General features: G+C 53.6%; 1 protein-coding gene across 1 annotated transcript; it reads right to left on the bottom strand.

Annotated features, from left to right (window-relative positions):
• Nucleotides 1-284: 284 nt before the first annotated feature.
• Nucleotides 285-25,898, bottom strand: RNF19B (ring finger protein 19B). Its single transcript, XM_041417595.1, is given in 11 exon segments — nucleotides 285-1,098; nucleotides 1,495-1,626; nucleotides 2,593-2,800; nucleotides 2,963-3,103; nucleotides 3,532-3,646; nucleotides 4,103-4,265; nucleotides 4,661-4,805; nucleotides 6,353-6,558; nucleotides 11,420-11,774; nucleotides 11,777-12,043; nucleotides 25,416-25,898. Coding segments are annotated over 10 exon segments (2,109 nt in total). The 5' UTR covers nucleotides 11,940-12,043; nucleotides 25,416-25,898; the 3' UTR covers nucleotides 285-617.
• Between the last annotated feature and the right edge of the window lie 1,130 nt (nucleotides 25,899-27,028).

The raw sequence follows: 27,028 nt of genomic DNA, 5'->3' as shown, positions 1-27,028 counted from the left end.
TTTTAACACAATTTAGTTCCAGGGAAAACTCTGGTTCCTGGCACTGCACTGTCCCCAACGTCCCACCTGAGCCACTGCTCTCAGCATCCTCACCTCCCACACACCCACAATGCTGGAAATTTGCCTTTTTTTCCCCATTCTTCTCCTGCTTTCACCTGTACCCAGCCCTGGTGCACAAGGAGGGGAGAAGAGACTCTGCCCAAGCCTTTGGGAACAGCATTCACGTGGACAAAGGCAGCTGGAAGATTTCCCTGCAGCTTTGCAAAGGATGAGCTGGATTCAGGTCCAATGACAACCAGAGTCTTTATTCCAAGAGTCCCTTAGGATGGTTGCAGACATACAGACACACGTACATATTTACACTCTTACACACCTCACAGAGTTTGAACCAATAAATTAAAACAAAAAGAGGGCGAAGGGGATTTTTTTTTTCTTTGCTTTTTTTTTTTTTTTTTTTTTTTTTTTTTTTCTTTTTTTGGTTGCTTTTTTCCTGTGTCACGTAAGAAACAACAACTCCCCGAGGCAAGGCTGGGGGAGCCAGCTGGAGGATGGCAAACAGAAGCCAACAGGGACACAACCCTGGCCCAGAAGCTGCAGTGACAGGGATGGTGCTCAGGTCACACTCTGGCTTCGATGCATTCCAGCTGGACCATCTCATCCAGCCGGCAGCCCTCGGCTTGGGCACAGTGGCTCAGGTGGGCACTTGGGCTCTGGGCACCTCTTGCTCTGGGGGTGTGTGGGCATCCTGCTGCAGTCTGGCACTGGGGGGACTCGCACTCGTCCGAGGTGATGTCGGGCACGTCGTCGGACTGGCTGTCCGAGCTCTCCAGGTCGCTGCGGATGCTCTCGGGCTGGGCCAGGGTGATGTCCCACGTCTGGCTGGCAATGCAGTCCTTTTGCTCACAGCTTTGGTGTTTGCACGTCTGCTCCTGCTTGTCATCCTCCTCCTCCTCCTCTTCCTCCTCCTCTTCTTCCTCCTCGTTCTCTGCCATTTGGGTGTGGACGTGCAGGGAGTCCTCTGTGCTGCTGCCGCTGGTCAGCTGGTAGTGACTGGGTTTGGCTTCGATGTCCACCTGGATCTCCATGTTATTGCACTCCCTGCAGGGCAGGAACAACCACCCTCACGTTACTGGGTTTAACTGGGCTGTACTGGGAGGATCACACCCCCCCAAACACCAGCAAGATGCTGCTCATCACCCCAGGACTCGCTGCTCTCCTTGAATCCTCCCAACAGAGCCAAGATCACCCCCAGGCTGGGCTGGGAAAGCTCCAGAGCCCCCTCAAAGTGCCAGAACAGCCCCTGAGGGTGCTGGGCTGCAGATCCCCTCCCCAGCCTCCACATGGAGGCTGCTCCCAAACTGTCCCCAGACCTCCTCCTGTGTTGGAGAAGGATGGATGCCTGGTGCAAACACAGCCATCCCACCACCCCCAGAGCCTGCATTTCCCCAGGACAGCCTCCACCAACGCTCCTCTCAGCTCTCCACGTCCTCCTACCTGTCCTGGGGGTTATAGGAGCTGATGATGGAACCAGCCATGGCTCGGGTGCTGGCGTTGTCGCTGATGGCCCCCAAACTGACTGAGTCTTTGGGGAAAATCTCCTTCTGGACATCTGCCTGGACTTCCAGCCTGCAGGAAAGAAGAGAATTCCTCAGAAATGCTTCAGATGTTTTAGGAGCACCAACCCATCCCTGCTCCTCATGGGAAAGCAAGAATCCCTGTGAGCTGGCCCAGCTCAACGTGACAGGAGTTTAACCCCAGTGGTTGCTCTCATTTAGTCTCATTTTTGGCTCCATTTAGGCAAATCCATTCGGTTTTCCATGACGGAGGTAAAGCCGTGTTTACATCCATGACTCACACGGTTCCTGCGAAGAGCTGATTTCCATGGATCTCGCACAGAGCTGTGATTACATCCTGGCTGCCACATCAACACGTGGCTCTAATTACCCAGAAAACTGACTCACAGGCAAGTTAGGAGGAAAACTGTGGTGTAACCTCCTGACTTGGAGAGCCATGACCCTGCTTGCAGAGCAGGAAGCATCAAAGCCTCCAGGCTGGGATAATAGGGCTGGAATAGCTTTAAGCAGGGCAGGCAGGAGCTCTGTGCTGTTCCAAATTAAGCTGAAGCATCAGCTCTGTGGTCCCAAGGAGCTCAGTAGGGATCTGTCCTCCTTGCAAGAATTAGACTGGCACTGACTCCAGAAACAGAATCATGGGATGGTTTGGGTTTGGAAAGGACCTTAAAGATCATCCAGCACCAACCCCCTGCCACGGACAGGGACACCTTCTCCTAGCCCAGGCTGCTGAGAGCCCCATCCAACCTGGTCCTGCAACATCTCCAAGGATGGGGACCCCACAAACTCTCTGGACAATCTGAGCCAGTACCTCCCCACCCTGGGTGGCTCTGGGTTCCAGGTCATCCTAGGTGATCTCCTAGACCTGGTCATTCTACAGCAGACCAGGGCACAAAAACACCACCACACAACCCCTCGGTCAAAGCAGCTTCACTCACACTCCTGGGAAGCTCCCCAAAACAAACCCACTCAACCCACACAGGCCTTGGGAACCCCTCTGCTTTTCCCACAGCCCAGTTACCTGCTGTACTTCCCCTTGCTCCCCGAGAGGACCCCCCCACTCAGGGTGCCCCCGGACAGGGCGGCGAAGCTGGCGGTCTCGCTGTAGTTGCCCTGGATGACACTGAGCCCGTCTGTGGGGCTGCCACTGGTGCTCAGCACACTGGTCAGCCCCTCAATGCTGCTCTCTCCAATGCTGGGGTTCTTCAGGGCTCTCCAGGCATCGGCCACTGCGGGGAAGGAGAGCACAAGGGGTTGGAATCGGCAGTGGGAGCGCTCGGCTGCGACGTCTCATCTCAGATCTGGGAGACATCAGAACCTCAAAGCATTTCATTACAAGAGGCAACAAGAAGAGCATTTTGCTTCACCCCCTTGCCATCACCAGTGATTACCTGTGATAGGTCCATCATCTTCATCAAACTCGATTTTCACGCCCTTTCCGTTGGCTGTGCTGACCCCACAGCCACCACCCCGGCACAGCGAGATGGGCACGACCCCATAGACGTAGGCCAGCATGATGGGGACCCCAATTCCTGGAGAGGAGGATGAGCTGGGTTAAGAGGAGCTTGAAGATGTGTTGGGCAGACAGCAAAAAGTTTTTAGGGACTCTCTCAGTCATGTTTTTGTTGCTTTCAAAGGTTCCAATTCACAATTATGCAGGCAGACAGTGGAGGAGCACTGTGGGCTGAGTGGGGGAACCCCAAGAGCATTGAACCCCCCCAAGGCATCAGCCACCAAACCATGACAGGAGACAGCTCTGTGTGACAAGGGACTCCAGGATGGGCTGTGACACAGCCAGCTGGTGCTGCAGACAAGCCCTGTGCTGGCTGTGGGCCAGCTCGAGCACACCAGGATGTGAGACAGCATTGTGCCCAAACCCACACTGCAAATTGTCCTTGGGCCACCCACTTGTCTCAGTGGCCACCAGGCCAGCAGAAGGGACAGGGCTGAGGCCACTTACCAACACTGACAGCAGCAATGACTGGGGAGGCAATGACAGACAGGGTGACCCCACCAGTAATGGCCAAGTTCCTCTTGTGCTTGGAGGTTTTCTTCCCCTCATACCTGCTGTGGATCTGATGGAAGAAAAAGCACCAGGTGAGAACAGCAGACTCCCAGGGGACATTAAGAAGTGATTTTACAGCTTTGCCAGCTGCACGAGCCCTTGAGGAACCTCATTTTGAGCACAGATCTCCTCACAGAGCAGACCTAGCAGGAGGGTCTGTGCTGAAGAAAAGGAAGCAACAAAAAGTACAGGGCTGATGGGCTCAAAAGGGACCTCCTGGGTGCTCCTGGGTCAAGGCAGAGGCACAGCAGAAATGCAAAATGCATTTGGGAGGACTTGAGCCTGAAGGGCTACCAGGGCTATCAGCCACCACCTTCCCCCTGCCCACACAAAGCCCAGGAGATAAGAGAAGCTTTAGAAGAGAGAATTGAATTTGGGTCCTATGACAAGATCCACCCTTCCTATCAGCTCTAAATGTCTGGTCAGCACAGAGAACAGCCCAAACCCTTCTGCCCCCCACACTCACCTTCCTCCCAACGTACACAGGGATGCCAATGACCATGGCAGGAATGGCAATGCCAGCAATGAGGGAAATGCCCACAGGAGCTCCAATCAACGTGCCCAGCTGCCAGAGAATCTTCTTTTTACGACTCCATGGCTTTTTGCCCCAGAATGTACAGCCAGAGGGGCTTCAGGGAAGGGAAAAAAATGACATTAGCACTCCAGCAATTCCTATAAGCTCCTGAGAATCCCAAGTTCAACTTGCATATGAATAAAAACAAAAAATTAGGAAGCAGGTAGACAACACAAATAAGTTTTCTGTCTTTTTTTCCCCCCAAAAGGTGAATATCACACTACTGGGCCTATGTTTAATAGTCAGTACACCAAGAGGTCTCAAAAGTAATTGTATCAGGACCTTTGTTTGGTGTGGGAAGAGCATCTAAATGCTGTAAAGTGGGATCAGAGTTCATCTCTTCGGGTCAGAAACAATAAAATTTCACTGAAGCAGGGGGATTAAAGTCCAGCAGGGGCAGTGAACTCCTCCACACAGCCTGAGAGAGGCACGTGCAGCTGCCCTGCTCACCTGAGGTAATGCAGATCTGAGATCTCCTTCATGCAGAGCCAGCAGAACTCGCAGCCACACACGGCACACGTCATGTGGTTGCAGCTGCCATCGTTCATCTTGATGATGTAAGCACTGCAGCGTGGGCACGGCTTGATGTCATCAGCTGAGGGGAGGAAACAGGGAATTCAGATGGGATCTCAGCTCTCAGAGTCAATAATCAACCAGGGGATTCTCATTTAAGGATTGAAATTCTTATTTTCGCTGCAGCAGAACACCTTTGCTGCTCACAGGGGGTCTTTAATTTATCTCAGAGAAGATCATTTTGACGGGACAGACCCCACCAACAGCAGGGACTGGGAACAACAGCCACTTTCAAAAGCTTGTTCTAATCTTGAATGGGATGTATTCCAGAATTCATGCTTAAACACAGGGAACAAGTCATACCTGCCCAGCACAACGAGCCATTACTGAATTGCTCCACGGAGGTGATTCATGGGCCAAGAACAACACAACAACTGGGAGAACAGGCACTGGAGAAACCCCAAACCCGGCCTTTAGGGGAACAGGGGCTGCAGCCACACACAGCTGCAGAGGCTGCCCAGGCCCCAGCCTGCTGCTGGCAGAGCAGGATAAGGGGTTTTCATCCCTTCCTTAATTCAGGCATCATCTGATCGTGGTTATGCAATGGCTGTGCCGTGGTTCAGGGCTCTGCTGGCCCCTGCAAAGCTCAGCAAGATGAAATCCAGCTGTGAGCCCAGCTCACACCTTATTAATCACCAGGCTGGATCCAGCACGGCGGGGTGGGGAGAAACCACTGTCTCAAAAACCTCCCTTCCCATGGCTAAGTGCCCTTCCTGGCAGGGATCTTTTTAACAGGATAGAAAAACTGGGTTTTTCTGCTGGCTGGGGCAGTATCTATGCTGTCCATTCTTAGGGTTCTCTAAATTGGAGCATGCTGGACTTCAGCACACCACTAAGCCACCTCAGAACCACCCACGACAGCTCCACGCTGAGTGAATTAATATTTAAACTCCTCACACAGAAGGAAAAACAGGGTATTTTGTTTGGGGATAGGGCAGGGCTTTAAAAAATGGCCTCACTGCCCACTTCCAGAGTCAATACAGTTATTTTTAAGGAACACAAACTCAGCAGACACAGCAGCTCCTACCAGGCAGCGGAGGAGTTCTGTGGGTTGGCATTTTTTTGGTACCTGCCATTACCAAGACCTAACAGTGCACAGAGCAGAGCTCCCCACACTCAGCTGGCCACGAATGCTGCTCCTCACCACCAGGCAACTTTGAAGCTGCCAACAGTAAAAAAAGTGACTGCTTGTTCAGTGTTTAGATCAGCAAAAAAAGCAAGAACATCCAAGATCAAAAGAGCCACAAGCAGAGCTGGGGCGGATGAGGGGAGTTGCCGTGACACAAAAGGACCCAAAGCACATCATCACCTACTGATCTATTTGGTGCTGCTGGAAGAGATCAGATGTGTTCTAACACACAGGAGGAGGGGAAATGACTCTGAGTTTCACAGCTGCTGGAGACACTTCGAGGGGAGGAGGTTTGCACAGAGCTGCCGCTTCCTCATCACCCACACGCACAGCGCCGAGCAGCCCAAAAATCAGGCTGTGAATCTTGCAGGGCAAGGAGCTGGAGCCCAGTGGGTCTGTCTGAACTTGTGATATTCTATGAAAAAGGGGTTATTCCATACCAGGCCCTGACTCCTGTCCGTAGCTGAGGCCCGACGTGTGCTTGGTCCGTACGCGCAGGGTCTGCGCGCGCTGCTGCCGCGCCATGTCGCAGGTTTGGTTGGGGTGCCATATCTGCTTGCAGTGGTAGCAGAACTCTGTCTGGCAGCCCTCCCTCTCGCAGGTCAGCTTGGGGCAGCTGGCACAGCCGTAGGCGATCACGGCGTAGCTGCGGGGAGGAATTGAAACACAAATTTACCAAGTGAGAGACCCTTCACTGACACAGCCAGAGCCGGCAGCCCACCTGCCCCATCTCATTCCCGATCGCTGCTACAGCAGCCTCCACGCCAGACACATTCCTGAGCTCTGCAGGGCCTGAAATTAAGCAGTGCTAATTGGGTTATTCAGGGCAGGGACCTTTCATGCAGGCAGCTTGAGATGCTGAGTTGTTCTCTCCTCAGTAACTGCTGGCAGCTCTCACTGGCAGCTCACACAGGGCGGATTTGTCTGGCTCCGTGTGCCCAGCTAACTCCTTGCTGTTTCCTCCCAGGATGGGCTCTGGCTGCTCTTTCCAGGCACACATATCCCTCATTTCCTTAAGACAGATCTGTGGATGGTTCAGAGGAGTCTAGGAAAGCTGAGCTTGTCCTGGGCACTTCTATCAACTGAATGATTCTAAAAAAGTGGAATAACAGTTCCATAATAACAGCTCCATACGTAGCTAAGTCAACAAGTGAGCTCCTCAGAGCTTCCTTTTCCAAAGAGTGGTGAAGAACAATGCCCTGCCTTTGGAACAAGCCATAACTGGAGTGAAATAATCAACTGTGCAAGAGAGAGAGGCCAAGCTCAACCAGCTCACTGTGACAGTAGTGTGACATGCCCAGAAGGAAGTGTCCTGTGTACACAGAAGCCTCAGCAGCATCACCAAGCAGTGCTGCAGAAATGTGACTGACAGCCACTGAGGATGAGGCTGTTTCCATTGGCAGGGGCTGACATGAGCAATTCCACAAGTGCCTTCCCAGTCCTGCAACACCCAAATGGCAAAAAGGCTATTTTTGTTAGTGGTCAGAGGAGAATAACTCCTATTTAAGGTTTCATGTTCAGAGCTTGTGTGGCTCGAGTTGTATTTGCCTCTTCTTCTCCAAGGCAGCAGCGTGAGAACCACTGAATGTGTCATACCACAATGATTCATATCCCGTGGGAGTTTGAGCAACTTCATCCTGCCAGGCTACGACAGCATCGCCAGAGAAACAACATCTGAGGGCTGGCAGGCACGACTGCAGCTCTACCTGTGCATCCACACACCTGCACCCGAGCCCAGCACGAGGAGAGATGGGAAAACTCCATCCCTGGAAGTGTCCCAGCCCAGCACTGGATGAATTTTAAGGTCCCTTCCAAGCCAAACCACTCTGTTCCTATACGATAATTTCAAGATGGAAGTGACCCAAGGGGTTTGGGAGGGATGGATTTGATTCCTGTGCACTTTGTCTAAAGAATATCCCACTAAATTTCTTCACCCTGCCACTACCCCCTGGCCTGCCCTTGGCAAAGCAGAAAGGAAAAGCTTCATCTGCCCAGCTGTGTTGTGACACTGCTATTTCAAACCCTAACAGCAGCCTAGGAGAGCTCAGTGTAATATATTAAGCACACTCTAAATTAACTCCTCACTCAAAATGTTGGGTTTTTTTTTTTAAACACTCAAGAAATTAAAATCATCAGCATTTATATTTTATTGCTGGAGCTGAAATGACAAATATCATGCACAAGCCCACAGCTGTGGGGAAAGAAGCTCCAGGAGTGTCTAGTGGGGAAAGAAATAACACATCTCCACGTCAAGGTCAACTACAAAGTGGGTTTTGAAGTGAAATGCTGAGGAATAGTCATGGCAGGACCTGGATGGACAGTGGTTTTCCTCTTCCACTGACCTCTGACATACTGCTGGCTTAAATGGCCATTTTCAGGCTCAATCCCTTTAGGTAAGAAATGAAATGAGTTCTCCTCCCTGAGTTTTCCCCACAAAGCAGTGTGTCTTCCTGAGACCCCAGGAATGGCACAGCTCCACTTCCAGCCCCCTCCTTAGAAGGCCACGAGTTTCCTCTGTCCCTCCTTCTGCCCATTCATGGATCTCAGCCCACACACCTCCGTTTTCTTTAAAGGTTCTGTTTTTCTCCCAGACTTCTGGGAAAGCTGCAGTGTGACAAACACTAGACAGCAATACCACCTGACTGTAGCAAGGGAAAAAAAAAAAAAAAAGCCAAACGGAGCTGCAAACACAGAAAATGATTTGTTTTGCAATTGATGGCGCATCAATTGACCAGGGTTCCCATGGCAACACGCACCGGTGTTGTGTTGTCTTCCTCCTCCTCCTCCCGGGCAGCACAGCCAGGCTCTTTCATTTAGGAAACGCTGCAGGATGCAGGAGGAAGGCACAGTATGTTTTTAAGGTCCTGTGACAGCCTTGCAGCCCCTTGATGCTGCCACCTCGGTGGGGGTGACCAGAGAATGCCACCCCAGCCCTTGTGGGGTACCTCACTGGTACTGGAAATGATACAACTTTTAGCATTTTTGTCGTAACTTCATTCAGGGGTTTTGTTTGCCTTTGGCCAGGGGGAGGGGAATTGAAGTTTCTCTTCAAAAGCCCGGGTGAGGTCTCATGAGCTGAACATCAACAGACTGGGAGGAGCCAGAAGAAACAGAGGAAATAAAGGGACATCAACAAACATCACCCCCTGGTGAGGCTGGAGACACCTGGTCTGGGGCAACATCGATAAGAGAACCAAAGAATGAGGACTGAATTAGCATCGAAGGGATCAATAACCAACAGGAGATAGAATCATTGTGGAATTTAAGACCAATCAACGTGAATTTCTTGGGGGTTTTTAAGGTATAAATATGTGAAAAGTCTGGTAAAGAACTAGGTGGGATGGAATGATTTTCACAGCACAAGCCAGGCATGTGTGGATAAAAAAGATTTCTGCTGCACATCCTGGCCAGAATAAAGGAATGCCTCGATTCTCTGACACTGAAATGACGTTGCTGGCGAGTTTCAGTTCGGGTGACAGTGGTGGGTGACAAACATCACCCTGCCGTGCCCCCAGCCCTACACTCTGTACTACTCCTGCACTACTACAGCGGGGAAAGCCCGCTGTAAATAATTCATACCCTGATTTTACATAAGCACAGCCACACAAGCTCTGCTGGGAAGAATGAATAGGGTGATTAATTCCTCTCCCTGCCGGAGGGCTGATTCCAACAGCCTTTGTTCCAGCGCTACAGACACACCAGCAGCGCTGGTCCACTAGAGCTGTCTCCAACATCTCCAACAGCCCCCGGGTCGCTTCTTGCTCTTCTGGGCAGCTGGGAGGAGGATGCCAGCATGACACCCGGCTCATCCTGCTCCCTGACTAACCAGGGAGGAGGCTCCAGCTCAGAGAAAGAGCCGTGTGTGACAGCAGCCTGCCCAAACCTCCCCAGAGGAAGGGATCAGGCTCAGGCTGCTGTCACAGAGGCAACGCCCTCCGGGCCGTGCTGGAGCTGGCTCCTTCCAACCAGCCAGCCCGGGTGACGTCGCTGTTTGTACACCTTATCCTGGGCACAGATAACATCACAACAGTCAAGGAGCTGAGATTCGGTGAGCAGGAGCCGGATTTTCTCTAGCCGGTTAGCAGCAGAGGCATTCCCACCGTGGCTGCTCTATCTCCTCGATCTCATCCCCAGAGCTGCTGAAATATCGAGATCTTGCACTTGATTTGGCTTCAGAAAGGAGCAAAGGTGTTGTTTGCTGTTAGCTTCACCCTCTGAAGGAACAAGGCCTTATACAGGATGCTCAAGAGGCCGTGAAATCGGTAACCTGAGCCAGGTTCACTGATTTGCATAGGATGCCTATTACAAGGCTCTGATTAAATCTTCACAATCCTCCCACCAACTTTTCCATTCCGACTACTAGGTCAGACTTTCCTTTCATGTTCTTGCTACCCAGAATTGCCATCCAAGCTGAGTTGTAGCTCAATTTCACAGCACTTCTCTTAAGTTCCCCGACCAAGCCCTTTTCCAGGCAGCTTTTGCTCACACCCAAAACAGAAACCTCATAGAGTTCGTTTAAAGGAAAAGGGAAGAGAAAATGAAAGCAACACGTTCATAACTACACAGTCATCAAGCTTGGCTGGGCTGACTTCTGGACAGACAGACGTTTCCTCTCTTGGGCAACGGACAGTGAGTCAACATCACTCCTCTCTGCTGTGTATTCATGTCCTCACTAGGAAAAAGTGGTTCCTGCTCCTTCTTCCCCACTACTGGAGGCTGCAGCGCTGTCCACATGCACTGTCCCCAGGACTGGCAGAGAAATGCACAGCTGGGAAAGCCCACACTTACCATTTGTGCAGAAAAAAAGGTTTCTGTTATATTAGGGGAGTGATGGCTCTGCTAAAACCCCTTTCAAGTCATATCGCTCCTACCCAGTCTGTCTGTGCTTTCACAATCCCCAAGGTCAAATCCTGGAGCTCTTGAGAGATAATGGGGATAGATGGAATTTTGGTACCCAAGGCCTATCAGCAGTCCTGAACAGACTGTAGATAAGCAAAGATCCCCTGCAGCGAGGGCTCTTCATGGGACACAGCAGCACCCTGCCGAGGTTTGGACACCTCCCTGTGCCGTCCTGGGAAACACGTGGGCACGGGCAGGACAGTGAGCCCCAGGGCCATGCCAGCCGGGATGCCATCCGCAGGACCCGCTGGGGACAGGCAGCAACCACAGCGGGTTCCACTTCACCCAGCTACCCCAGCACGTGTTGGGGACAGCCAGCATCCCTCCAGGGTGGGGTCTACCTTCCCCAAGCCGCCTCAGGACAGACAGATGGGGCAGCACCCTAAGGAGACAGCAGGTTTCCCCTGCCAAGCTGTCCCACGATGGAAGGGACGTGGGTTCTCCAACTCCACACGCTTTCCTAGCATGGAGAGATCAGCACCCTATGGGGACAGCGGTTCCCCACTCCTCGAGGTGTCCCAGGACGGAGAGACAAGCAGGTCCCCCTTTGCTGTCCCAGCACGGAGTGGCAGCATCCCACCGCCACCCCTCGTCCCCGCAGCACTCACCCGCAGTCGGGGGCCGGACACCAGCGGCAGTCGGGGTCGGCGGCCAGGCAGCGGCGCAGCATGAACTCCTCGTACTTGGCGACGAGGTGCGGGGAGTCGCGGAGCAGGCGGCGGATGTCGGCGGGGTTGAGGCGCTCGCTGCACTCGGGGCAGCAGATGTTGACGCGGGACTCGGTGATCTCGATGCGCAGGTACTGCCGCAGGCAGGCCCCGCACGACCGGTGCGGGCACGACAGCAGCCGCGGCGCGTTCTCCGCCGGCTGCCGCACCAGGCACAGCGGGCACTCCAGCTCCTCCTCGCCCTCCGGGACCACCGGAGCCTCCTCGGGGGGCGGTGGCGGCGGCGNNNNAATCAAGGCTCGGCCTTGGCGCGGCGGCGGCCGCCCGCGGCGGAGGCGGCGGCGGCGGAGAAGACGCTTTGGAAGGAGAGGCGGCGGCGGCGGCCGGGCTTGGGGCACTTGGCGGCGGCCGAGTGGATGGATGAGGAGCGCGGCGACTCGGAATCCCGCTCGGAGCCCATGGCGGCGAGGTTAGCCCGGCGGTGTCACCGGCGGCGGGGGTCCGAGGTGGAGGCAGCGGATCAGTCCGGGGGCTCCGGGCGCCGCGGGCGCTGCCTCGGCCGCGCTGTAACGAAAGCGGAGCCGGGGCCGGGTGAGCGCGGCCCCGCCTCGTCCCGCCCCGCACCGGGCGCGGCCGCCGCCGCCGCCATTTCGGTTGTGGGCACCGCCTCCGGGCAGTCCCAGAGCCTGCGGTGCCCGTTCTCGTCCGGCGGCTGCGGTGCCTGTAAGTGGCTCTGAAGCATGGAGCTGAGCCTCCGCTCTGCTTCTGGGCTCCCCTCAGCGCCTCCATGTCCCCTCAGCGCCATTGCTCCCCTCAGTGCCCCCCGCCCCTCAGCGCCATTGCTCCCCTCAGTGCCCCCTGCACCTCAACGCCTCCATTTCCCCTCAGTGTCCGCACCTCCATCTCCCCTCAGCGCCATTGCTCCTCTCAGTGCCCCCATCCCCTCAGCACCATTACTCCCCTCAGTGCCCCTGCCTCCATCTCCCCTCAGTGCCCCCTGCCCCTCAGCGACTCCATCTTTCCTCAGCGCCATTGCTCCCCTTAGCGCCATTTCTCCCCTCAGCCCCTGGTTCCCTTTAGCGCCATTGCTCCCCTCAGCCCCTGGTTCCCCTCAGCACTTCCATCTCCCCTCAGCGCCATTGCTCCCCTCAGCACCATTGCTCCCCTCAGCCCTTGGCTCCCCTCAGGGCCCGGCTCCCCTCAGCATCCCGGTTCTGTCAGCACCCCCTGCTCCCCTCAGTGCCCCCATGTCCCCTAAACACCCCTGTCTTCCTTCAGCTCCCCATTTCCCCTCAGCACCCTTGGCTCCCCGCAACATCCGGCTCCCCTCAGTCCCTGGGTCCCCTCAGTGCTCCCGTTTTCCCCTCAGTGCCCTGATTCCCTCAATGTTTGAGGGAATCCCCTCTCAGGCACATGGTGGCATTCATGGGGTGTCCTGCATAAGGCCAGGAGTTGGACTCGATATTCCTCATGGGTTCCTTCCATCTCACTTTATTCTATGATTCTCCCTTCAGCTCTACATCATCTCAAGATCCCTCACTCAGCACTGCCATGGCTGCCTCACCCAGGGCCTGGAATGGGGGGAATCTTCTGGCTGAATTGTGCAGAAAAAAAAGGCTTTCTATTTTTAAAAAACCCTGGGGCAGTTTGCTTTTTAACAGCTCTTGTTGGAGAGGGGTGTCTGTAAACTCAGGAGCCCCCTCTAAATCCATCCATCCCAGTGGAGCACCTTGTCCCTCGCTGTGTCCCTCCTTGATAACATTTCTGAAGATCACATAAAGATTTACTCAGCTGGGAACTCCTCCCCGAGTGCCAGGTTTAGAGGCACTGAAACTACAACCCACATTCTCACTGCACTCATGCAGAAAGTTAAAAGCCTCAGCTTCCTTCCAGGGTTCCCCTGTGCCCAGAGGGGTCTGCCAGCCTCACATCCCATCCAAAGGCAGATAAACTAAAAGGAAGGATGCTGCTTCTTATTATGCAGGGGAGGTGAAGCAGAAAGATCTGCTGTGTCTACGAAGAGCCTCTTAAATCAACACAGAAGGAGCTGCCTTGCCTTAGACTGTCAGCTCTGCCTGGACAGACTGTGGTTATTCATGTGACAAGTGTGGCTCCATCACTGTCTCCCAGCTATCACCATTCCTGAAATCATCTCCCTCAGCAAAGCCTGTTTGCATGATTATTATTACCAGGATCCTTCCAAGAGCTGGGATGGGAACAAGGAACCAGGATTTCGGTGCTGGTGCTGCTGGATTGCTGTAGGCAAAGACCCCAGATCTGTCGGCACAGCGAGGATAATGATGACACTTCCCTGTCTGATGGGTGAACGAAGGCACAGAAGGAATAAATCACCTGCACAAATGAAGCTTCCTCCTCTCCTAAACGCCCTGCAGCAATCCTGCTTTTCCCTGTGCTCCTTCTCCATTAATTCTGTTCCTGCCATACAGCCCTCCCTTACTGCTTATCCCAAGATGTCTGCTACACCCAAGTCCTTCTCCAGACATTGCATTCCCCAGACATTTGTCAGCTCTTCACATTCCTGCCACGGCACACAGGGCTTTGGACCAGCTGGAAGTTTTGGACCACACTTAGGTTTGGCCTCTGAGTGGTAAATTCCTGCCTGGGATCAAAAAAACCCTGTTAATTAGCAAGTTAATTTGGCAAGAGCCAAACAGCTCTGCTCCAAGAGAAGCAGGGATGCTTCCACATTTTCCCTGAGTTGCTGAGCTGTGGTCCTTGGGCAGGTACGAAGATTTCCCTGACACTTTGTGCTGTGGAGCTCCCAGAGGAAAAGATCCCTTTTCCTTGGGAAAGGAGGGCCAGATGAAGAAGAGAGAGATGTTACGTTGGTGTAAAATGAGATAATATTGAAGTTAACTACTCCTGTCTTGAGAAACAAGCCAGGTATGAGGCATTTTCAAATGGCTGTCGCTGCCCATCTGCAGCAGAGACTGTCTTGCTTTGATGATTTCACTAGAAAATGACACTCTTGACTGAAATAGAGAAACCTGAACAGGACTTGTGTGGGACGGATCTCCCAGACAGCGCTCTGCCAGCTCAGCCCTACGTCCTCTGCAGCGCAGAAGCAGACTCTAAACTAATTGTGGGAAGGTTTCAGCTCAAAAGCTAATGTGAGACAGGCCTGAATTACCAGTAGTGCAGACACAGAGAGACAGAGCAAAACCATCTGGAGCTCCTGGGAAAGGATGGGCTGATGGGGCAGAAATGACTCTTCACTGCCTTATATGAGGAATCACGATACCAGCAAGGCTGGGGGAGGCCAGGGTAAATCCGAGTGACTTCAGAGCCGTCCTCCCTCCTCCCAAGCTGTGCAGAGCTCTTGCCAGTGATTATATATTTGAGGAAACTCAGTGCTTTTATGGAGCTCTGAGATACAGATTTCCAACTGTCCGGACCCTGCTGTGATGCAGACATCCCAGCTGCTAAAAAACAAGTTCTCCATGGCTGAGGTGTTTCTCCATGGCGAGTTTCCACAGCTCTTGCCAGGAGCAAAGGCTCCTGCTCAGCGTGTTCCTGACTAGCAGTTTGAACCCGGTAGTTTGTTTTGATTCAAAAAAAACCAAAACAAAACAACTAAAACCCATCCCAAGACAAACAGCCGGGAACTGGAAGCAGAGGGCAGGAAAGCAAGCTGCCAAGGAGGAAAGAGGCTGATTGGGAAGTCACCGGATTGGGAGTGAGATCAGATCAGCCCCTCCCCGGAGCTGCGGGGAAGCTGCCACCAAGCCTGACCGTTAAACTGGGGGATATTTGAAAAGATAAACCCAAACCAAACAAACAAAAAAAGATACAGAAGGCGGGGGCGTGGCAGAGGGGGATTCAAACGCTGCAGCGAATCATTCTGCAAATCCCAGCTCCAACAGGCAAATTTGCTTTTGCTTACGCTGGCAGAAAGCTGGAAGATTGCTGACTTCCGACCCCGCTGGATTTGGCACAGGCGACTTTGAAAGCTGCCTGAAAGCGCTGTATCCCCCAGGAAGGCTTCCAGGGAGAAGGCTTTGTCCAGACACCGGTTGGAGCCACCCCACACTGCCCAGTGCCGTTCCCAGCCTGGACGGAGCCACTGGGGGAGGCTGAGCTGGGCTGGACCTGCTTTTGGGAGGTATTTCTCTTTCCAGAGAAATACCCTCGTCACCCACACCCCAAAAACCCCCTGCAAAGCAGAGTGACAGCTCTGTCACTGTCGAGGAGGAAGCGCCTCTGGTGATGTAATGAAAATTCCCCCTGGTAATTCAGAGTGAAAGCAGAGGCTGAGCTGCTGGGAAGGGATTGTGAAAGTCAGACTGCATGGAGGAACTGGGGTGTGCCTGGCCGGGAATATCTGTGTGGCAGGAGGCACGTCGGTTTGGGTTTGCAGCCGATAAAACTGAATTTCCAGCTCCTACCACATCCCTTTTGCCCACCTTTCCCCCCTTCCTGGTGAGCCAAATATCACAGGTATGGGAAATACCAGCCTGGTGCTCTCCTCCCTGGCCTGCAGGACACAGGGGGTGTTGAAACAGCTATTTCAGGACACACAAAGATCCAATCTGCCTAAAACCTTGGAATGCAGGCACTGAGGTGTGAACCTCTCCTTAGCACTGCCTCTTTTCTCTAGAAGTCTGTGGGTCTCCTCAGGGTTTTTCCCACTTTTCCCAGGCAAGGATGGGGGGTTATTCAAGGGGGACAGGATGCATTGCAGAGCAAATTGAGTTTAGAGAAAACCCAGCTCCTGTTGCTGCTTGCTGATGAAATGTGGGAAGGAGGGGAGCAGCTTTACACCAGGAATTCTTCCTTGTTTTCACACAGGGAGACTCAGGAATGACTCAGCTCTGGTTTTGCTGGGCAGGCTGAGACCTTTGGCCCTATTAAGGTGGGACAGCCAGGGCTGTTAAAGTGATCCAGGTGCATCAGGATGCCAAAATGCAGATGGCAGTTTCAGGGGTCTCTTGGCTGAGGACCCACCACAGGCCCTACCTGAGATGTGCTGCACTCCCAGCGTCTGGAGGAAGATGAGAGGGACAGACAGATTTGAGATGCACAGAGGTAATTTTAAACCTCTCAGAAATGCAGTGCGAGGTGTCCCTCAGCTCCCTGCCCTGGAGAGTTGTGCCAGGGGCATGTGGGCTTCCCTACTCCTCTTTTAGGGGTCCCAGCTCCAGAGCAGGGATGTCAATCTTGGCTTGCCTGAGGCATTCAGCGAGGCTTAACCCAGAGAGCCTGGAGCTCTGCTCTGCTCATGGGGAGCAGCTGTGATTGCAAGAACTGAAGCTCATCGGGGTCATTTTCTGCCAGGGCCCCGGGGAAGCACTGGGTCGTAATGACATGCACTGTGATCGTTTGTCAGATGGAGATGTCATTAATGGCCTCTCGTATCTCTCCAGGGAAGACACCCGTGGCTGGGGAGGGCTGTCCCCAGTGTGCACATCTCTGCCTCTATCCAGTTAGTTTGTGTTCTATTTGCCTCTCTTGGTCCCCTGAGATGTGTTCAGGGAAGGAAGGAGATGATTGTGCTTGACTCCTCTTTTCTCTGCTGGACTTAACAAGGATTGACATTCTTTTAAATGAAGAGGAAGAGGCAGGAGATGAGAGCCTTGGGATCAGAAATGCAGGGCTCTTCCAAGAGGATTTGTTCTGGTTTAGTCTGTGGTTACACCTCCTCTCCCCTGCATCTCCCCGTCCCACTCTGCTCCCTCCTAACACCCACACGCACGGCAATCTTCCACTCCCTGCTGCGACTTTCTGGGGAAGAGGCTGTCATGTGAAATCCTGGGATAGAGTTACCACATGGAGCTCTCTGAAAGCATCAGAACAGGCCTTGCAGAACAGGCCGGCAGCCAGAGGAACAGTGTGCTCCCCCTCCCCGAAATCCTGGGCGCTCCTCTCACGGATGGCAGGTGGGGGGAGCAGGGAATCATCTTGGAAGCTTGGGAGCCGCCTACACACATGGCAAGTCTTGTCAGCAGCTGATAAAAGAGGTGGGAGGTGGGGAGATTTCGAGGGGGAGGAATGTGGAGGCTCTCGTGCCCACGTAGCTGCCCCCATCCTGTCTCCTGCAGGGCTCCCACAGCTGGGCTGGCCACGGGCTCGGCCCCGTTGGTGACACACGTGCAGTGAGGAGAGACCCCAAAAAGGGACTCGGATGTACTTCAGCAATGACGCAAAGGTAGGGACCATTAAGCAATTACTTATAATAGTAATCTGACAAGCTTTTCCCCTCCACAAAAAGCAGCATTTCCTTTTGTAATAAAAGCACAGGCTGTTCTGTGTTCTTTATTCACCTCCACGCTCACTGAACAGCTTTGGGGATAGAAGTGACAATATCCCCGCTCTCAAGTCACTCTCACCACTGACCTGCTACTCTTAATGATGGGGGATTTATAACTAATAAGGTTTAACACTGTAGGGTGCTGCCATCAGGAGAGGGCTGGCCAGATCCCTATGGCAGGAGGAAGGAGCCAGACTCCCTCCTCACCTGAGTCATTAGATAGACAATTAAATGTTTGGTGCTGGCATAAACACAGGCAAATTAGTCACTGGAGAAAACTTCAGTGCCTGTGATGGCTGGCTGTGGTTAGAAGTGGTGGTGACAAACACCTGTGACAGCAGAAAGCCAAGAGGCATGGAGATGGCATGGCATGCTCCTGGCTCTGGAGTATCTCCCTGATGCCAGCTGTTTTTTGGGATGCTCAGCATCTTGCAGGACACGAGCAGAAACAGCAAGATCAAAGTGAAATCTTCAGGAGGAACACCCATGGAGAGCTAAGGAAGAGTTTGTCCTGCCCTTCAGAGAGCAGATGCACAAGGCAGAGCTCTGGCACGGGCTTGGATTTCTGCAAGGAGAACAGAGTGAGGCACTGGCCTGGTTTCCAGGAAAGGAGAACAGTGTGTCACAGAGAAGGCATTGAAAAGACCTGAGGCTTCTGCCTCAGCCTTCAGTCTTACTCCTGCAGACACGTGGGTGCTTGGGAGTTCAAAAGGCTGAACTGGAGACTCTCCTGCAGCTGGCACAGGACAGGAAGCTGTGGCTCCTCCTGCAGAGCTGCTCCTGCAGACCACAGAGGGTGTCCCTGTCTCTGCTGGAGATCCCTGCTCGGCTCACATCAATCCCTTTGCAGTGGGACTGTGGGAATCCGAGTTGGGCAGGAAGGTTTGGTACAAGGCACCATCTCCAGTGCCCAGAGCCCCCAAAAGACATTGGCAGCCCATCAGCAATGTCTGAAAACCTCACAGGATCTCTGACATCCTCTCCAGCTGGTGCATCCCACAGCACAGGTAGGGCTGGGCACACCACACGTTTCCTCCAGCTGACCCACCCATTTCCTATTTTCTGCAGACATGACAACTAGTGAGTTAATCCTGCAGGCCATAAACTAAGCTGTATTAGCAGACACCATCTGTCCTTTTTCATTTGCTGATGCACGACCTATTTTGCTGTGTAGTGGAGCAGGCACTGCAGTTTTGGGGCTTGCATGTTGCAGTGTCCCTGTTGCCAAGGCATAATCCACTGCTTGCAGGGACCTGCTAGTGGGAGAAAGCTCCAGTGAACTCAGCACCACTGGGACCTGCTGCCATGGGCAGGTGGTGGATGAAGCCTGTCCCCATGGCTGCCTGGCCTCCAAGGAGGTTTGGGCTTCAATCCCACAAAGAACCTGGGAAGGGAAAGTTCTCAGCAGAACTTCCAAAGACAAGAGCACGACTGCCCTCAGCAGGGTCTTCTGAAGCCCCTTCAGCAATGGCCACATCCACATTCCCTCACTTGTCAGGAGGTCGTGGAGAGACCTGAATTCTCATCCCAAAGTGGGGTTTATGGGAACAGGCTCAGCACTCCAGCCACGCTGCTCTAGCCCGGGGTAATTCCTGTGCTTTACAGAGCTGAGCAATGGCAATCACACCAGGATAGGGAAAGACAGCAAGAGAACTCTTCCTTTATCCCTCTGGTCATGTCTTGGAGCAGTGTGGTGACCCTTGTCTGGGTACAGAAGTACAGACATTGTGAAAGGTCATAAAACCATCAGGATTTTCCAAGGCAGTTATTATTTGACTTTACCAACTCTTGAGGCAATTCCAAAGGTTAGTGCCTTGTCGAAAGAAGCCTCCTGAATTTACCAACTTTCAATTTAACTCAGTGCTGGTGGCAGGAATTTTCCCTGAGTTCTGAAACAAAAAGCCAAGAAATTCTGTGGATGTGTGCTAAGGAGTCAGGAGGGAGCTGAGTGCAGGGCTGGGTGCTAACACACTCATCTGTTCCTCAGAGCAGCATGATCAATAGTCACTGACCTCTGGACTCCCAAAATCAACCAGAGAATTTTCAGCTTCCTGCCTCACTGCACAAAAGCGGAAGAGAGAGTGGAAGGAATTATTCAGACTGACCTTGGCCTTAGCCAGACCACTCCTCTCTGACTTAGCTCAGTTGCATTATTTGGGTTTTCCAAAGGACTCCCACGCTCCTGGCTAGGATGTGGCCCAAACCCACCCCCTTCTGTGCCATCAGTGTCCTCTGAGCATCCAGCACTGCCACAGAGCTGGCCTGGAGTCATTCCCCTTTCCTGCTAGTCCAGCTCTTTTCTCTTAGAAACTGGCTTAAGCTCTGAACCCTGGTGTTCCCTACCCTGAAATCTGTGCTAACTCCTGCACAGTCTCACTGCCTGCAGAGGTGTTTGACCCCTCTGCTGAGCTCTGTACCCTCAGCTTCCAGCAGCAGCAAGCCCTGCTGTCTCCTTCCTGCCTTTCCCAAGCTTTGCCCAGTGTTCCTTTGTTCTGTGGACACTCTGCATCAGATGTGACAAGAAATAATGTTAAACAACATATCCTGATGTTCCTGCAAGCTGTGCCCCCCATCCTGCACCGGGAAAAGGAGAGCTGGTGTCAGGATCTCTGTGCTAGGAGCAGACTGACAGTTCAGGGTGTAAATCCCCACTGCGTGAGACTGATCCCAACTTTTCTTCTTTCTCTCTTTGAGCTTTGGGAGGAGGACTGGCTCAAGAATTGTATTGATCTCAGTCCAGGAACAAACATTCCCCTTCCACAGGCCACAGCCTCTCTCTCTTGTGTGTCATGTGAGGAAGAGGAGCAGGGAAGGGCCGTGCTTTGCCAACACTAGAACGTACCCAAAACTGTGACTGCTGTCAGGAGGTGGGAAGAGGAAGAAAGAGCCCATGTGGTCAGCCCTGGAAAGGGCAGTTCCTGCTGAGAACTGCCTGGGGAACATTCCCATTTTCATAACCAGCCACAGCTGTGAAAAGGGGAAAGAACAGTGATTCTGGACCCTGCCAGCAGCACCTCTTGCCTGCAGCCAGGCTGGGGGAGCAGAGGGGGCTCCCAGCACAGCCCTCTGGCCCCACAGCAAGGAAAACGTGTGTCATTTTCCAGAGGGCTGAGCCAGCATTAACCAGGTGGGGGATGTGTGAGCCTCTCACTCTGAACACGTGCTTGCTCAGGGTTCTCTTGTCTCAGCTGAGATCTTTCCCCAGTCTGACCCTTGGCTGCCAGGCCCCTGCCCCCAGCTCAGTCCAGGGCTGTTCCCCCTGTGCTCTGTTCTGTGCAGCACAACAAGGTGGGCAAAGGGAGAGGGGGGCTGTAATTTGTCCTTCATTCCTGGGCTGGCATGGAAAGGCAAACGGGGTTTGTTCTGCTGGGTTTTGCTGCTGAGCCACACCTTCCTTCCCCCAACCTGATGCAGTGACCACAAGCCCATTTTCTCTAACTTCAAGCACAACCCACCTTTACCACAACCAGGAAATTCCTCTTCTCCCTCCCTCCTCTCCCTCAGCCCTTCACCACCATTAGAGACACTCACCCCTCTCTGGGGCTTGTCATCTGTGGCTGTCTTAACCAGTGTTGGAGCAAACTGCCCCCTGTGCTGCCTCAGGCTGGGCTGTGCACAGCAGAAAATTGAGTAGGAGGTTTCTGGGGCGAAGAGTGTACACTGGGACCTCAAATGCTCCTCTGAAATCAGGCCCTGCTGTTGCTCCAGAGCATCCTTCTAAGAGGGAGGCAGCAGCCTCTCGTCTGCCCAGCCCTGCCATCTCTGATCTGGGCTGCCATCCCTTTTCCCCTGAGCACCAGGAAAAGTCCAGTGCCTGACACTGAAACAGCAGTAGCTGCCAAGAGCCTCTCAGCTGCCCCTGTGTTACAGAATCCCTCCCTGCAGTCTCTCAGGAGGAGCTGTCAGCAAAACCAGCCCTATTTAACCAAAGCAGGGACAGCTTTGCTTTACATGGCCTCCCTCTGCCTTTCCCTGCTCCCCTGGAATTGGGCATTCTTTGGGAAAAGCCTCTCAGGGCAGCACCAGCTCTTGTGCTTCGTACTGGATGTGAAACTCAGCTCAGCAGCACGCAGGGGTTCCCGTAGCTCTGGGTGCTGCTCCAGCTATTCCCTCCCCCCTTCCACGGATCTCTGCAGGATTCACAGCCCAGCACCCAGGGGTGCTCCCCATCCCCAGAACGGTGCCCTCAGCATGGGATGAGCAGCGAAATCACAGCTGGAAAATCTGGCAGTGGACGTGGAGCAGAGCCCTGTCCCCAGGCTGAGGACCAAGAATGTCTCTTTCCCATCCAGCACGCCAAGGCTCTGAGCCCTGCCAAACCCCAGTGTTTGTTCCTGCCTTTGGCAAGCAAGGGATGGCAACAAAAGCATGTGCGAGGCAGAAGGAGTTCAGTGAAGGAGGGAAGTGGGTTTCTCTTGGGTCTCTGTGACCTTTTCTGGTTTGGAAAGAACAGAGATGTGCAGAGATGCTCACAATGCACAGCAAGGCTGTTTCCACTGCCCCAGCAGCAGAACAAACCTCGTGGCCTCCTTCAGTCACAGGAAACTGGAGCCCAGAGCCACAGCCCAGCCTTTGGCTGCTGGGGTGAAACCAGAAATCCTGGGAGTTGGTGCCTTTGCCTGTTTGCAAGGAAAATTTATGTGCAGCCATGGAACCTCACCATGTGCCTTGTCTTCCAGCCCTGGTTCTCTGGGATACAGCTCCTGCTGTGGGATGGGAACAATTTTGCTTCAGCTGGCAGCAGCTGAGCCAAGTTGTTTTGGAGTCCATGGACTGGGAGTTATGTCAGCAGTGCCCTTGGCCATGAGGATCCCATTGACTCTCACCTCTTTGCTTGGAGGAGCAAGCACAGAGAAGGAGCTGTTGGGGCAGGGCCAAGAGAAGGGCTGAGACTGAATGACTCCAGTGATTTCTCCATGTGCTTCCAGCCCTTACAGCTCAACCTCAGAGAGAAAAAGTGGTGCTGGCAGGAGGAAAGAAGAGGAGTGGGGTTCTGTGCAGGTAAATCAGGAATGCACCTCGATCCTTCAACAGCTGAGAGTCAGGAGCAGGTTTATAGCAAAGATAGAAAAGCTGATTTGGCCAAAGGGATAATATTTCTGTTGGGAACCAGAGAACTATTGATTACTCAAGTAACCTCAACTATTTAACAGCTACCTCAGCAGAAAGAAGTTTCAGCCTGGCTTTAGGGAGAGGATTGAGGGGTCTCCAGGGTGGCCAGGCAACAGTAGGAATGTGTATTCCCACTCTCCTTGGCTCTCCTTGCTGCACTGCTGCCCTGCCTGCTCCCAGTGGCACCAGATAAGGAGTGAAAACAAACACCAGGTAGGTGCCTGTGAGTGCCCCTAAGGGGGAAACAGTCACTGCAGCAGAGTCATGGCCAAGATAGACTGTGAAATAGGCAGGATTAAAATGTCTCACAGGACCTGGCTCAGCTCCCAGGGCCTTCTCTGGCCACTGGCACAAAGGCAGCTCCTCCTGATGCTCCAGGTCTCTGCAGAAGCTCACAGATCCATAGCACTTTTCCCAGGAGGGAGCACGAGTTTCCAGTTAATGTATTTCTGTATTATTGTGTGCCTGGCAGTGACAGCCTGTGGTTGGGGCTGAACACACAGGTGACAGAGCATGGCTGTGGGGACAGGGTCACACCAAGGCACCGGGAGCATGTCACAGCCTCAGCTGCTGCAGCTGATGTGCAGATGCCAGGCTTTGTAATATTCACATGATCATGCTTTTTGCAGTGTAGGCAAGTATGGGGGAAAGCAAAGAGAGCCAGCTGAGCCACGGAGAAGGTCAAGAACTAGGAGGGGGTGACTTGGCCTTTCTGTTTGTGAGAGGTCCTGGTGCCATTCCTGCACTGAATTTTGAATAACCTTGAAAAAAAAAATCAAGTTGGAACATGACTTTGAAGCAGTCCTGCTGCTGGTCATGCAGAACCACAACCTGGGGAATGAAACTGCAGAACAGCAGTGTTAACTCCTCCCTGCACCCTTCCTCAACTGGCCCTGGGAGCCAGCTCAGGCTGTGCCCACTGAGGTCCCCTTTGGGGCACAGGGGCCCATCCCGAGCTGGCTCCCTCCCAGCACAGCTGCCCTGGGCAGAGCTGAGGGCTGGCACTGAGCAGCTGATGTGCCCTCCCCTCCCTGCCTGCCCATGCCAGAGGCTTGGAATGCAGCTGGCCCTGCAGCCCCCTGGGTGACAGCACTGCCTGTCACCCTCTAAGCATGGGGCTCCCACCCCTTGCTCCCAGAGAAGCCCCACAGAGCAGCCCAAGCTGTTGCTGTTGGCAGTTTCCATCCCATAAGCAGCAGTATGGCCACCTGGGCAACTCCCAAGCGGTCCCAGTAGACCCAGCATGTGTGCCTTGGTGGGGAGGGATTGTGCACCACACAGCAATTGCTTCCATAATTAATATTTATGCTTCTTGTTGCAATTACACTCTCAAGCACTCCTGGCTGCATTTCTCCATGGCCCCACTGGGTCACAGCCCCCAGCCCGTTAAGTACATTGGGAAATGTGTTGGTTCAACAAAATGGTCATGACAGGAGCATTGGCCTCTCTCCCTGTTCTTGGATTTCAAGCAAGGTTTCTGCTCTGTGCCTCTTCCATCTTCCCATACTGGTTTCTGTCACCCACAGGGCTCACCAACACTGGGCTTTTGACCCCAGATGTGTTTTCCTCTGTCAAGCACACACTGAGAATCCTGACAGGCCACAATCAGGTCAGCACAGATGTGTGGGGTGCTCACAAACTCATTTTCTAGCTGAGGCTGTGTAGCCTGAGTGTAGGTGTAGAGTCCTTACACCTCACTGCTGTGGGATCAGAGCTGGGAACCCACAAGCAGCAAGGAACCAGCCCAACTCTTGGATTAAGAAAAAGATGAAATTCCCCCCAGGAGCAGGGGCCAGCACAGCTCACAGGTATTGCTGGGCTGCTGCTGGGCAGAGGTGACTGTCACCCTTACTCCCTCTGCTAACAAAACAGATCCCGTTATGCAACCCTTGTGCTAAAAGGCAACACGACACCCAGAGAGGCTTCAAGGACTTTGTTGTTTTGCCTTCCAGGTCTGCAATGCCCAGGATCCACATCCAGAGAGCTCCTGGCAGTGCCCATGCACCTGGCTGCCTTCCCCAGAACTATTGCACAGGCGGGGGAAGTGCTGAGGCTGCTGGGGATGTGCAGTTTAGGATTCCCACCACAAACGCGCTGCTGGGCTCGCTCCCAGTGCACCAGCTCTGCTCACAGCCTCCTCTGAGACTGAGACTCCATCCCCTGAGCTGCATCTAACTTTGATTCATTTCATCAATGATCCGTGCTCTAATCCCTAGGGAGAACTCTGCTCCCCTTCTCCAGCCAGGGACCAGGGCTGCTCCCCAATCCCTTTATGCTCTTCTGGAAGTGCAGGTACTCCTGGCTCTTCCCAGTACAGCACCAGTGACACACACACTGCTATCCCGGGGAGAAGCATCTGCACCACTTTCTGCAGCAGCCAGCTGGGCTCTGACCTGCTCTCACTGTCCCACCGCCAAGCCCTGCTGTGCCAGGCTGTTCAGGCATTGTATAATGTTCCCGCTGCCCAGGAGCCGCCCCCCGGCACCACATCACCCCGAGGCGGGCGCTGATCCCACCGCAGCTCGCGGAGCCCCCCCTGCCCCCGACATCCCTTACCTGTCCCCGGAGCCCACTGCCGTGCCGCGCTGTCCCCTCCGCAGTCTCCCCGCTCTCCCTTTCCCACTCCCCTTCCCTCTGCGCCACCTCCCCGCGTGATGTCAGCGCAGCCCGGCCCCCGCAGCCTCCCCAGCGCACCCTCCACGCCACGCAGCCGCCCATCGCATCCCGCTGCTGCTGCTGCTGCTTCCCTGCCCAGCGTTGCCACAGCGACAGCAGGGGAATCCCATCCTCTGCTCCTCCACCTCGCAGGGCCTCGCTTGGTATCACCCACTGCAGCTCTTCCCAAAGAGACCGCGGGAAGGACAGGGTGACAGCAGCAGGGAGCAGCCAGTGATGGCCTTGTGGCTCAACAAACCTGGAAAGGAAGGGAGAGCAGCCAGGGGAAGCAGGCTCAGAGCAAACAGGCTCTCACCTTACCCGCAGCAGTTCCACCCGTGTCCCCTGAGCTCTTCCCACCTCCCCACTCCCTCCATGGCTCTCTCCCAGGCAGTTCTTTGTTCCTCAGCCCCACGTGCTCGCTCCTTCAGGGCTGTGCACATGAGCACCGTGATGGCACCAAGTCCCCACAGACATCTCTGCAGCGGCTCCTCCTCGCCCCCACATCAAGGTCAGAGATCAGGTTATTGATCAGAAACTTAAGCCCTGCTCCAAACCAGACCATCAGGAGTCGGTGGGCTCATTACCACTAACCACAAATCCACAGTGAAAGGTTTTCCTGCAATCCCTGTCGCCAACGGTTTCATTGGGAAGGGAGAAGGGCAGATACATTTTTAGGACTGCAGCACATTTTTAATGGAAAGAGATGGCCCAGGGCTTTCATCCCTCCCCCCATTCAAGATGCTGTTTCTTTTCAGCAGAAATATTGCTGCATTAGAGAACAGGTCACTTCCTCTATCAGTGAGAATTCAGTGTCCTATTTGATGCTGGTCCTTGTGCTATAAATAGGAATTTTCCCCTTTTATAGTTGCTGAATAATTGTGTGTATGAAATATGAACACAGTTTTCAAAAGAGTGCCTGATAAGCAGCTTGCTGGAACGAAATGGTTGAGCAGAAGGAATTTACAGCACCTGCAGAGCATCGTGTGCTGTGGAAAACATTCAAGGTCAGCCTGAGAGAGACAGGTCACAGCACAGATCCAGCTCCAGAGAAGCCAGGCTTGAGCTCACAGACTCCCCACTGCAGCCTCCCCACAGCTCCCCAGCAATCCATTTCATGCTCCACACTCAGGTAAGGATCAAACAGAGACAGCCCAGCTCAGAGGAGCCAAGACTCCTCCATCCCACAGACCAGAAAGCCAGGAGGAGCAGGCAGAACAGGTTTTTAAAACAACAGCAGGCAAAGAGCAGAGGACACGATCCCAGACAAGGAGGAAGGGCACAGTTTAACATCCACCATCAAAAGGAACAAGGGAAGAACACCACAAAGGCCAGAGAGGCACAAGAATGGTAATGGGAGGTTCAGAGAGGTAATGAAAACACCTGAGCACAGAGACAGAATGGCTGAGGAGCTGAAAAACCAGTAATTTCTGCAGGAAATGGGTACAAGCAACCCAACTTTTTCTTGTGCCTGAACACATGCAGGGCTGCAAGGATCGTGGATAAACAAACCT

This window comes from Onychostruthus taczanowskii, unplaced genomic scaffold, assembly GCF_017590055.1.
Source record: "Onychostruthus taczanowskii isolate IOZ18803 unplaced genomic scaffold, ASM1759005v1 scaffold56, whole genome shotgun sequence".
Lineage (NCBI taxonomy): Eukaryota > Metazoa > Chordata > Aves > Passeriformes > Passeridae > Onychostruthus > Onychostruthus taczanowskii.
This window is presented reverse-complemented; position numbering and strand designations above follow the sequence as displayed.